Source organism: Sebastes fasciatus, chromosome 22 (genome assembly GCF_043250625.1).
Source record: "Sebastes fasciatus isolate fSebFas1 chromosome 22, fSebFas1.pri, whole genome shotgun sequence".
Classification (NCBI taxonomy): domain Eukaryota; kingdom Metazoa; phylum Chordata; class Actinopteri; order Perciformes; family Sebastidae; genus Sebastes; species Sebastes fasciatus.
The window spans coordinates 26,068,239-26,082,271 of record NC_133816.1 but is presented as its reverse complement, the minus strand read 5'-3'; the positions used below and the strand labels follow the sequence as shown (position 1 = coordinate 26,082,271).

Here is a 14,033-nt window from a genome sequence, read left to right as displayed (position 1 = left end):
CGTTAGCTGTTAGCAGCCGGTAAGAGCTAGTTAACGTTAGCTGTTAGCAGCCGGTAAGAGCTAGTTAACGTTAGCTGTTAGCAGCCGGTAAGAGCTAGTTAACGTTAGCTGTTAGCAGCCGGTAAGAGCTAGTTAACGTTAGCTGTTAGCAGCCGGTAAGAGCTAGTTAACGTTAGCTGTTAGCAGCCGGTAAGAGTTAGTTAACGTTGGCTGTTATCAGCCGGTAAGAGTTAGTTAACGTTGGCTGTTAGCAGCCGGTAAGAGCTAGTTAACGTTGGCTGTTAACAGCCGGTAAGAGTTAGTTAACGTTAGCTGTTAGCAGCCGGTAAGAGTTAGTTAACGTTAGCTGTTAACAGCCGGTAAGAGTTAGTTAACGTTAGCTGTTAGCAGCCGGTAAGAGTTAGTTAACGTTAGCTGTTAGCAGCCGGTAAGAGTTAGTTAACGTTAGCTGTTAGCAGCCGGTAAGAGTTAGTTAACGTTAGCTGTTAGCAGCCGGTAAGAGTTAGTTAACGTTAGCTGTTAGCAGCCGGTAAGAGTTAGTTAACGTTAGCTGTTAGCAGCCGGTAAGAGTTAGTTAACGTTAGCTGTTAGCAGCCGGTAAGAGTTAGTTAACGTTAGCTGTTAGCAGCCGGTAAGAGTTAGTTAACGTTAGCTGTTAGCAGCCGGTAAGAGCTAGTTAACGTTAGCTGTTATCAGCCGGTAAGAGTTAGTTAACGTTAGCTGTTAGCAGCCGGTAAGAGTTAGTTAACGTTAGCTGTTATCAGCCAGTAAGAGTTAGTTAACGTTAGATGTTATCAGCCGATAAGAGCTAGTTAACGTTAGATGTTATCAGCCGGTAAGAGTTAGTTAACGTTAGATGTTATCAGCCGATAAGAGCTAGTTAACGTTAGATGTTATCAGCCGGTAAGAGTTAGTTAACGTTAGATGTTATCAGCCGATAAGAGCTAGTTAACGTTAGATGTTATCAGCCGGTAAGAGTTAGTTAACGTTAGATGTTATCAGCCGGTAAGAGTTAGTTAACGTTAGATGTTATCAGCTGATAAGAGTTAGTTAACGTTAGATGTTATCAGCCGTTAAGAGCTAGTTAACGTTAGCTGTTATCAGCCGGTAAGAGTTAGTTAACGTTAGATGTTATAAGCTGATAAGAGTTAGTTAACGTTAGATGTTATCAGCCGGTAAGAGTTAGTTAACGTTAGATGTTATCAGCTGTTAAGAGTTAGTTAACGTTAGATGTTATCAGCTGATAAGAGTTAGTTAACGTTAGATGTTATCAGCTGATAAGAGTTAGTTAACGTTAGATGTTATCAGCTGTTAAGAGTTAGTTAACGTTAGATGTTATCAGCTGATAAGAGTTAGTTAACGTTAGATGTTATCAGCTGATAAGAGTTAGTTAACGTTAGATGTTATCAGCTGTTAAGAGCTAGTTAACGTTAGCTGTTATCAGCTGATAAGAGTTAGTTAACGTTAGATGTTATCAGCTGATAAGAGTTAGTTAACGTTAGATGTTATCAGCTGATAAGAGTTAGTTAACGTTAGATGTTATCAGCTGTTAAGAGTTAGTTAACGTTAGATGTTATCAGCTGATAAGAGTTAGTTAACGTTAGATGTTATCAGCTGATAAGAGTTAGTTAACGTTAGATGTTATCAGCTGTTAAGAGCTAGTTAACGTTAGCTCGTAAGAGCTGAAATTAAAGTCAAAATCCTGACTAACTAATAATTTGAGACTTGAGAGATGAACAGAATAAATGAGCGTCCAACGTTTACTGTGCTGGTTGTATCATGAGGAGGGTGCTTGGTGAGGTCAGAGGTCAGGCCTCGGTGAGGTCAGAGGTCAACCCTCGGTGAGGTCAGAGGTCAGCCCTCGGTGAGGTTAGAGGTCAGCCCTCGGTGAGGTCATCGTTGAAGTGGAGGAGGATGGCGGGGGTGAAGAGGTCTCGGTCCAGTCTCAGCTGCTGCAGCTGCCGGTCGTCGTCCAGGACGTTGTTCTCGCCGAGCGTCCAGCTCATGTCCAGTTTCACTCCGCCGTGTTTCCAGGTGTAGCTGTTGGCGTGAGCGTTGTAGTTCAGGTAGCGCTGGAGGATGTCCGCCAGCGTCTCCTCTGAACACACCTGAGGAACAACAACAACGACATGGTGCTAAAGATCACGGAGTCACGCACGCTGAGCCGCACCTTAAACCAGGAATCACCTGCAGCCGCCGCTCCTGTGACGTCAGCGTGTTGATGACTCGTATCCACCTGGTCTTGGCGGACAGCAGTCCCACCTGGTAGCGGTCGTCCCTCCACCAGGGCTCGCCGATGTCACTGGCCCAGTCGGAGCGAGGGCCGGCAGGGGGGACGTGAACGAAGCGCCCCCTGGGGGTGTAGTACCTCACACAGTTAGTCAGAGGATCGACGTACTTCAGCACCTGAGGATAGAGGACAGACACGTACAGGTGAGCCAACGCCGACAGCTCATTGGTTGGAGAATGGAGAATGTGTTCAGGGTCCGTCAGCGCTCACGTCCTTGGTTTCCGGGTCGAACCAGCAGCTGATGTCCTTTCCTGCACACTCCATGATGGGCAGCAGCAGAGCGTCACCTGCAGACAGACAGTACCTATACATCATAAGCCCCGCCCACCATCACTCAAACCACAACATCTGATTGGATCAACCCCAAACTGATTGACAGCTCTTGTAACACAGAACAGAGACAAACACTGTATAACAGCTGGTCAAAGCTAGTTAGCATTAGCTGTTAGCGACCGGTAAAAGGTTAGTTTGCATTAACTGTTAGCTATATATATATATTAGTATATATATATATTAGTATATATATATTTGTATATATATACTTATATACTTATATACATATATATATATATATATATATATATGTATATAAGTATATATACTGGAAAAACAAAGTTCTGAAACTTGTGTTTGGTGGATTATTTCTCTGTTGTATCAATGCTAATGGTGATGCTAATGCTAATGGTCATTGTATTCTACATGGTTGAAAGCCTGTTTATTTACCTTCACAATGATGTCACACTTGTAAGGATCATGCATTTGTGGGATGAGCAGCACAGCTGATGATGTGGGGAGCGCCCAAGAACAATTTGCCAAAATGCTCTAAACAGTGTATTCTCATAAGGCTACCAGGAAGCCTGCAATGACTGCCCTTCACCGTCAGGCCCGTTGGCGCTGGTGTCTCCAACACAGACAATAGAACCTGAACATGTGGGGGAATGTCATGTTCAGTGATGAGTCCAGGTTCTGTCTGTTAAAGTTGGAGGGCAGGTCAAAGTATGGAGACGACGTGGAGAACGCTATGCTGATTGTTGAACCGATGGAGTAACAGCTTTTGGTGGGGGCAGTGTCATGGTGTGGGGGGGGGGCATCTCCCTCACTGGCAAAACAAGGCTTGTCATCATTGAAGGCCATCTCAATGCAGGGAGATATCAGGATGAGATTCTGCAGTCGGTGGTGATCCCATATCTCCACAATCTGGGACCTAACTTCATCCTCCAAGAAACAACGCCCCCCCCACAGAGCCAGGGTTATCACAGACTACCTCCACAATGTGGGAGGAGAGAGAATGGAACGGCCTCCAAGAGTCCAGACCTCAACCCAATTCAACATGTGGGATCAGCTTGGGCGTGCTGTACGTGTTAGAGTGACCAACACAACCACGCCGGCTGACCTGCAACCAATCCTGGTTGAGGAATGGAACGCCATCCCACAGCAACGTGTGACCAGGTTGGTGACCAGCATGAGGAGGAAGTGTCAGGCTGTTGTGGCTGCGTATGGATCTTCCACCTCTACTGAGGCTCCTGACGGTGGATTCAATCAATCAATATGTCTTGTTTGTTCCTTGTTACTGATAGAGAGTTCAATCATCCACCAAACAACTCACAACAAGAGTCAACACCAACAGGAGAATACACTGTTTACCATCGGCACCGGGGCTCCACACATCATCAGCTGTGCTGCTCATCCCACAAATACATGATCCTTACAAGTGTGACATCATTGTGAAGGTAAATAAACAGGCTTTCAACCATGTAGAATACAATGACCATTAGCATTGATACAACAGAGAAATAATCCACCAAACACAAGTTTACTACTTTGTTTTTCCAGTTTATATGTATATACATATATATATATACTATATATTAGTATATACATATATGTATATACTAATATATAGTATATACATATATATATATATATATATGTATATACTATATATAGTAGTATATATATGATATAGGTGCTCACCATGGTGCTGGTTCATCAGCGGGTATATCTATATATCTATAGTAGTATATATATATATATCTATATCTATATCTATAGTAGTATATATATATATATCTATATCTATATCTATAGTAGTATATATATATTAGTAGTATAGTAGTATATAGTATATATAGTAGTATATAGTATATATAGTAGTATATAGTAGTATAAAGGTGCTCTACCATGGTGCTGGTTCATCAGCGGGGTGAGGTCAAACACTCTGTCCAGGAAGGAGACCCACAGGTCGGCTGCGGTGTTGTGAGCAGCCACCTCAGAGGGGGTGAAGTACCGAGGTCTCATGAGTCAAATCCCGGTAATGACACGGGTTAATCTCTGTGTTTACACCGGTAATAACACGGGTTAATCTCTGTGTTTACACCGGTAATAACCCGGGTTAATCTCTGTGTTTACACCGGTAATAACGCGGTAACAACCCGGTTTAGTACCGTATTTACACCGGACGGATCTCCCGCAGTCACAGTCACTTCTCCGCGGCGTTGTCGCGTTACTATGGCAACGGACGACAAGGGGCGGGGCTGCCGACGTCACACAGCGAAGCCTATTCAAATTAAATGATTCAAAACTATTGATTATAGACGTCATCATATACTTTATAATGTAGAGAAAGATTGATTTTATTTTTAATAATAAATTATATTTACTGTTATTATCCTTCATGGTTCCACAAATACATAAATCTGCTTTTAAAAATGTTTTTAAATGAAATAATAAAATAAATAGTTCACTCTGAATATTTTGCAGAATAATGGAATGTTACATTTATATATTCTATGTGCTTATTAAAAAATACAATATAAGAATAAGAGAATAAATTATATACATGTATGCATAATGCATAGAATATCATCAGTGGTGGAGGAAGTACTCAGATATTTGACTTCAGTTAAAGTACTAATACCACAGAGTAGAAATACTGAATTACATGTAAAAGTCATCATTCAAAATATTACTTCAGTTAAAGTATTATCATCAAAATATTCTTAAAGTACCAGAAGTAAAAGTCCTTATTGTGCAAAATAATCTATATTACATTGTATAGTATTCTAATGATTACTAATAATAATAACCTATATTATATTGTATAGTATTCTAATGATTACTAATAATATTAACCTATATTACATTGTATAGTATTCTAATGATTACTAATAATATTAACCTATATTATATTTTATAGTATTCTAATGATTACAAATAATATTAACCTATATTACATTGTATAGTATTCTAATGATTACTAATAATAATAACCTATATTATATTATATAGTATTCTAATGATTACTAATAATATTAACCTATATTATATTTTACAGTATTCTAATGATTACTAATAATAATAATCTATATTATATTGTATAGTATTCTAATGATTACTAATAATAATAACCTATATTATATTTTATAGTATTTTAATGATTACTAATAATAACCTATATCATATTTTATAGTATTCAAATGATTACTAATAATAATAATAACCTATATTATATAGTATAATATTCTAATGATTACTAATAATAATAAGCTTTATCATATTTTATAGTATTCTAATGATTACTAATAATAATAACCTAGTAATAAAACTAACAATAATTTTTGGTGTGTATAAATATATATATATATATATATAATATATAAATCGTTTTTTTTTATTTTCGTTACTTTTTTAATTTTGTTTTGTATTTATTTAAGTATTAATTATTAGTACCTGGGTATTATTTATGTGTGTTATTTTAAAAATCAAAATATTGGGTCAGATAATAGTAATAAAACTAATAATCATTTTGTTTTGTGCGTATATATATATATATATATTATACTGTTAATCAGCCCCGCTCTCTCTCCTTCTCTCCCCCCTCCCTCTCTCTCTCTGTCAGGAATTCATTGGACGTGGCAAAGATTCACTTTCTTCACTTTTCCTGAACTTTCTGCAGCTGGAGGCCACAGAGATAAAACTCAGCCCTCTCGTTTCCATTTGTCCGTCTCTGATTGGCTGGCGTGGAGCCGCTCCGGCGCGCTGATTCGCTGACTCAACCCGTCAATCATCGCTCTGGTGATTGTCATTGGCTGACACTCGAAAAGAGTTTTTTTTTTTTTTTCCTGGCTTCTGTTGACATCGTTTTTCTATCGCGAGACGTTGACGCGAGATGTGAGGAGAGCAGCTTCAGATGGAGAGACTGTACCGGAGAGCAGTCTGAACGGAGACGGTAACGGTTAGCAGTACCGGAGAGCAGTCTGAACGGAGACGGTAACGGTTAGCAGTAACGGAGAAGTCTGAAGTCTGAAGCCTGAACGGAGCCGTTAACGGAGCCGTTAACACGCAGCATCATGTCTTCCGGTGGCCTGCTCTGCCTGCTGGCTCTCAACTTCTTCTACAGCTTCTTGTCGGCCGATCAGCGGAGGCTCTCTCCAGGTAAGGCCGTCATGCAGGCTCCCTGTCCGGCCAGCAGCACCAGCAACACCCGCTCTGCTCTCTGGCTCTCTGGAGGCTAGCTCAGCTCAGCTAAGCTAAACTAACTGTTAATCACATTTACAGCTTATAAAGTATTATTAACAGTTAATACTTTATAAACTATTAACTGTTAGTTTATGAAGTAGTATTAATCTGTGTTTCAGCTGGTGAGGAAACCATTAAACTCCTCCAACTTCCCAAACTCTTAACTGAGCTGAGGCTGACTAGTGTTTAAACTACAAACATGGAGACATCAGTCCCACAGTGGGCTTCACTACAGAGGTTTACTACATCAGATACATACAGAGGTCATTATGATCACTAACATTACCTGACAGCTTCAGGCAGATGATGAGATATATAAAACAAAATGTCCGAAAAATATGTGGAAATTATTAATAAAATGTGTGAAAAAGAACATTGAAAAATTATTAGTCAAAAATTAGAAAGTCATGTGGAAAATTATCCAAAGAATATGTAGGAAAATATCTGAAGAATATATGGAAAAATGTCCACAATATATGTGTAAAATATCAGAAAATTATTAGTAAAATGTGTGAAAAAACTATAGAATAATAATTAATAAAAAACGTGAAAATATCCGAAAAATATTTGAAAAATGTCACAGTGAAGTTTACAGATAAATCATGTGTTTAGGTATTGTTGTGTACTTTTACTCCACTAACATTACCTGACAGTTTTAGACATGAGATATATAAAACACAATGTTATAAAGTAAATTAAGCCACCTGACAATAGCCGATATAAAATGAGTAAAATTACCTCTAATAATAATAATAATTATAATAACAATAATAAAATGTGAGAAAATAGTGAAACATATCAGAATGTCCGAAAACAAAAATAAATATCTGAACAAAATGTCAGAAATATATGTGAGAAATGTCTAAAATATATATGTGTAAAGTATCTGAAGAGTGTTGTGTCGTGGTCTGTGAAGTCCGTCTGCAGCAGCAGTGAGTGAACTCTGAAGCTCTGAAGGAACCTTCCAGACTTCTGAATCACTGCCCACGTTCAACCAACTTTATTTATAACAGAGCAACATTCAAACAGCTCAGACTAAACAGTAAAAACACAATCAGACAACAATAAATAGAATTTTACAAGACTAAAAATTACAACAATAAAGTCTCAGATTATTATTAATGTTGTAAGTTTATTAGATTTAAACCAAAAAAAATATGTGAAATATGTAGAAACACACCGAGTTTCCATTTCCTGTTAGTACAACAGAGACTTTATGGAGCCGAGTCATGATGAGTATGTACTTTTACATACTGTGTGTGTGTGTGTGTGTTTGGACAGCTGAGTGTGTGTGTGTTGTCGGGGGTTTGTTGTTTAACCGTAGAGCAGAAGCTCTAAATAGTTTAGTTCTGGTGTCTGATACGTCACATTATGTATAGCTGTAAATAACTCTATCTATATAATCTATGAATAAATATCTATATAATCTATAAATAAATATCTATATGATCTATAAATAAATATCTATATGATCTATAAATAAATATCTATATGATCTATAAATAAACATCTATATGATCTATAAATAAATATCTATATGATCTATAAATAAATATCTATATAATCTATAAATAAATATCTATATGATCTATAAATAAATATCTATATGATCTATAAATAAACATCTATATGATCTATAAATAAACATCTATATAATCTATAAATAAATATCTATATAATCTATAAATAAATATCTATATGATCTATAAATAAACATCTATATGATCTATAAATAAATATCTATATGATCTATAAATAAACATCTATATGATCTATAAATAAATATCTATATGATCTATAAATAAATATATATATATAATCTATAAATAAATATCTATATGATCTATAAATAAATATCTATATGATCTATAAATAAACATCTATATGATCTATAAATAAACATCTATATGATCTATAAATAAATATCTATATGATCTATAAATAAACATCTATATGATCTATAAATAAACATCTATATGATCTATAAATAAACATCTATATGATCTATAAATAAACATCTATATGATCTATAAATAAACATCTATATGATCTATAAATAAACATCTATATGATCTATAAATAAACATCTATATGATCTATAAATAAACATCTATATGATCTATAAATAAATATCTATATAATCTATAAATAAATATCTATATAATCTATAAATAAATATCTATATGATCTATAAATAAATATCTATATGATCTATAAATAAACATCTATATGATCTATAAATAAACATCTATATGATCTATAAATAAATATCTATATGATCTATAAATAAACATCTATATGATCTATAAATAAACATCTATATGATCTATAAATAAATATCTATATGATCTATAAATAAACATCTATATGATCTATAAATAAACATCTATATGATCTATAAATAAATATCTATATGATCTATAAATAAACATCTATATGATCTATAAATAAACATCTATATGATCTATAAATAAACATCTATATGATCTATAAATAAACATCTATATGATCTATAAATAAACATCTATATGATCTATAAATAAATATCTATATAATCTATAAATAAACATCTATATGATCTATAAATAAATATCTATATGATCTATAAATAAATATCTATATGATCTATAAATAAACATCTATATGATCTATAAATAAACATCTATATGATCTATAAATAAACATCTATATGATCTATAAATAAACATCTATATGATCTATAAATAAACATCTATATGATCTATAAATAAACATCTATATGATCTATAAATAAACATCTATATGATCTATAAATAAATATCTATATAATCTATAAATAAATATCTATATGATCTATAAATAAATATCTATATGATCTATAAATAAATATCTATATGATCTATAAATAAACATCTATATGATCTATAAATAAATATCTATATGATCTATAAATAAATATCTATATGATCTATAAATAAACATCTATATGATCTATAAATAAACATCTATATGATCTATAAATAAATATCTATATGATCTATAAATAAATATATATATATAATCTATAAATAAATATCTATATGATCTATAAATAAATATCTATATGATCTATAAATAAATATCTATATGATCTATAAATAAACATCTATATGATCTATAAATAAATATCTATATGATCTATAAATAAACATCTATATGATCTATAAATAAACATCTATATGATCTATAAATAAATATCTATATAATCTATAAATAAATATCTATGATCTATAAATAAATATCTATATGATCTATAAATAAACATCTATATAATCTATAAATAAATATCTATATGATCTATAAATAAATATCTATATAATTTTAAATAAATATCTATATGATCTATAAATAAATATCTATATGATCTATAAATAAATATCTATATAATCTATAAATAAATATCTATATAATCTATAAATAAATATATGATCTATAAATAAATATCTATATGATCTATAAATAAATATCTATATAATTTTAAATAAATATCTATATGATCTATAAATAAATATCTATATAATCTATAAATAAATATCTATATAATCTATAAATAAATATATGATCTATAAATAAATATCTATATGATCTATAAATAAATATCTATATAATCTATAAATAAATATCTATATAATCTATAAAGATACTTGATTACATGTTGACGCTCAGCTTCCAGTTTCTTTCACCAGTAACTGCTGGTTTCTTCGGTTCTGGTTCAGCCTGTGCTCAGAGGGATCGACGTCTCTTTGTCTGGTTGGACATCGTTTTGTTCTCCATCTACGAAACTAAATATCATCTAATAGTAAAGAGGACTTTTGTACAGGCTAAAACCATGACACACCATTCAGACAGATGTGAAAAATATCCGATAAGAGGTCTGAAAATTCTTAGTAAACAATGTGAAAAAAATAGTGAAAAATATCCGAAGAAATGTCTGAAAATTATTAAATTAAAATGAAATATGTGAAAAAAAAGAAATTGTGAAAATGTCTGGAATATATGTGAGAAATGTCTAAAAATATAAAATATTTGAAAAATGTCCGAAAATTATTAGTTAATATCTGAAGAAAATGTGAAAAATGTCTAAAAAATATCAGAAAAATGTTTGAGAAATAACTTGAAACAAATGTGCAAAATATCCGAAAATATGTCTGAAAATTTTTTGTAAAATATCCATAAAAAAGGCTGAATTATTAGTAGAAAATAGAGAAAAATATCTGGGAATTATGTGAAAAATGCCTAAAAACATGTGAGAAACGTCTGAAAAATATGTGAAAATTATTAGTAAAATATCTGAAAATTATTAATGGAAAATGTCTGAAAATTATTCCTCAGCCATCTGACTGGACACGATTAAGCTTTATGGCAGCACATTACTAACTGTTCAACTGAAGTCTTTGTAGAGATATCATCCAACCATGTGGCCAATAATTCAGTATTATTGATCCTCAGATTTAATATGATCTTATCACATCATCGTCGTGTGTCAAATGTCTGCATGTGTGTGGATCAATACGTTTGATAAGAGTCTTCTTCTGTGATCAGTCATCAGTTGAATTATTTTCTGTGGTTCACATACAGAATGTGATCATAGATTCTTCCAGAGATTATTAGTGTTGGTCCGTCTGCTGTCGTCCACTATCAGGTTTAAACAGACTGAAGGAGACCAGGAGGACAGGGAGGACAGGGAGGACAGGGAGGACAGGGAGGCCTCTGTCACCAAACACTCCTCCCCCGTCCTCCCCCTCCTGGTCTTCACCTCCCCGAGGTTTTTCTCAGGAATTTCATTCTCACCAAATTCCTCGAAAGCCTGGAGGGAGGGAGGGAGAGAGAGGAGGAGGAGGAGGAGGAAGATGAGAGGGAGGAAGCTAAGCAATGTACTGCTGTGGACGCCACATTAGTTCAGATCAGAAAGTCACCTCACAGCGTTTTATTTTCCATCTACTAAACTAAATAACATCTATTAGTAAAGAAGACTTTTCTACAAGCTAAAACCATGACACACCATTCAGACATATGTGAAAAATATCTGAAAAAAATGTGGTAAATGTCTGAATATGTGAGAAATGTCCAAAAAAAAGAAATGTATAAAATACCTGAAAAATGTTATTATTAGTAAATATCTGAAAAAACTTGTAAAAAAATACGAACAAATTTGTGAAAACTGTCGGAAAAATATTTGAGAAATATCTGAAAAATGTCTGAATTATAAAAAATATACAAAAATTGTGAAAATATCTAAAAAAAATTGTAAAATGTCTGAAAATTATTAGTAAAATATGTGACAGAAATTGTGATAATTGTCTGAAAAATATGTGATATGTGTAAAATATCTGAAAAAATTGTGGAAATTGTCTGAAAAATATTTGAGAAATGTTAAAAAAAAATGTGTAAAATATCTGAAAATTATTAGTAAATATCCGAAAAAAATACAAACAAATTTGTGAAAACTGTCCAAAAAATATTTGAGAAATATCTGAAAAATATTAGTAAAATATGTGGAAAATGTCTGAAAAATATTCCTCTCAATATGATCTTATCACATCATCATTGTGTGTTAAATGTCTGCCACGTTAGTTAAGATCAGAAGTATTCTAAATATAACGAACACTTAAACTGATATTGTGAGTGGGCAAAAAAGACCGCTGGTGGACCCGCCCTTTAAGTACAAACTCCAGATACTTGTACTTTACTTGAGTGTTTCCATGTTCTGCTACTTCATACCTCTACTCCACGACATTAATATTGTACTTTTAAATATTAAAATATTGAGCTATTGTAATGGACTGCTGATGTCGTCACCGTGTGTAGATAACCTGTTGGTGATCACCGCGGCAACGGAGGAGACTGACGGCTTCAACCGCTTCATGAGGACGGCCAGAGAGTTCAACTACACTGTGAAGGTAACACACACACACACACACACACACACACACACACACACACACACACATATTATAGATGATGATGATGACGACGATGATGACGATGATGACGATGATGATGATGGTGGTATTGATGATGGTTGTGGTTGTGATGGTGATGATGGTGGTGGTGGTGGTGGTGGTGGTGGTGGTGATGGTGGTGATGATGATGATGATGATGATGATGATGATCATGATGATGATGGTGGTATTGATGATGATCATGATGGTGGTGGTGATGGTGGTGATGATGATGGTGGTGATGATGATCATGATGATGATGGTGTTTGCAGGTGCTGGGTCTGGGGGAGGAGTGGAAGGGGGGTGACGTGGCTCGGACGGTGGGTGGAGGTCAGAAGGTCAGATGGTTGAAGAGGGAGCTGCTCAAACACTCTGACAACAAGGACATGGTCGTCATGTTCGTGGACAGGTAACACCCACCTGAGTGTGTGTGTGTGTGTTATATAACGCCTGACCTAGTTTCTCTTCTTCTTCTTCTCTTTATTGTCATTGTTCACTCTGTTCTTCCTTTGTTGTGTCTTCAATGTGAAATCTGACTCACCTGTCCTCACCTGTACTACTTACACATGAGAACAAAGGTTTGGTTAGTGGAGACCATAGCTGTTGGGCTGATAACTAAATGGTACAAGCTATGGAGGACAGAACCTGCCAAAATCAAATGTATGATAAATAAATATGCCATTAAAATTAGCTAACGTAATATTAAAAATAAATGTAGCCATTAATTAAATGTGACATAAATGTATATTTCTGTTTTAATTTGCTTTTTTATTTATTTACCTTTGTATTAATTCACTTATTTATGAACTCTTTTCTACTTTTATTTATTTATTTTTATTTTAAATTTTTAAATGTCTGTGTTTATGCACAGTATGTGTTTAAGCATTTATTTATTTATTTTTGCATTTATTTTTTTAATTCATTTTATATTTTTTTTAAATGTATTTATTTATTTATTTAGGTGTTTAAGCATTTATTTATTTATTTTTGCATTCATTTTTTATTCATTTTTAAATGTATGTATTTATTTATTTATGTGTTTAAGCATTTATTTATCTATTTTTGCATTTTCTTTATTAATTTTATATTTATTTTTAAATGTATGTATTTATTTATTTAGGTGTTTAAGCATTTATTTATTTATTTTTGCATTTATTTTATATATATTTTTAAATGTATGCATTTATTTCTGTGTTTAAGCATTTATTTATTTATTCATTTATTTATTTATGCATGATTTCCCCTGAGCATTTCACCCTTTGTTT

General features: G+C 33.2%; 2 protein-coding genes across 3 annotated transcripts in view; one reads left to right on the top strand and one right to left on the bottom strand.

The window, feature by feature from the left end:
- Window positions 1-1,796: 1,796 nt before the first annotated feature.
- Window positions 1,797-4,813, bottom strand: cyb5d1 (cytochrome b5 domain containing 1). Of its 2 annotated transcripts, none has more exons than XM_074623734.1 (4): window positions 4,471-4,813; window positions 2,501-2,577; window positions 2,188-2,406; window positions 1,797-2,108 (listed from the first exon to the last, which is right to left on the bottom strand). In XM_074623734.1, exons 1-4 carry the CDS (start codon window positions 4,586-4,588, stop codon window positions 1,878-1,880), a joined length of 645 nt encoding a protein of 214 aa, XP_074479835.1. In that variant the 5' UTR covers window positions 4,589-4,813; the 3' UTR covers window positions 1,797-1,877. The 2 variants fall into 2 exon arrangements, with proteins under 2 accessions (XP_074479835.1, XP_074479836.1); XM_074623735.1 differs by lacking the exon at window positions 4,471-4,813 and adding an exon at window positions 4,265-4,287.
- Window positions 4,814-6,444: 1,631 nt separating this feature from the next.
- plod3 (procollagen-lysine, 2-oxoglutarate 5-dioxygenase 3) overlaps window positions 6,445-14,033 on the top strand; it is a 16,907-nt gene continuing 9,318 nt past the window's right edge. Inside the window, exons 1-3 of the mRNA XM_074623680.1 lie at window positions 6,445-6,724; window positions 12,635-12,726; window positions 13,041-13,177. Coding sequence (XP_074479781.1) covers window positions 6,640-6,724; window positions 12,635-12,726; window positions 13,041-13,177 — 314 coding nt within the window. The 5' untranslated portion in view covers window positions 6,445-6,639. The remainder of the gene's footprint in view (window positions 6,725-12,634; window positions 12,727-13,040; window positions 13,178-14,033) is intronic.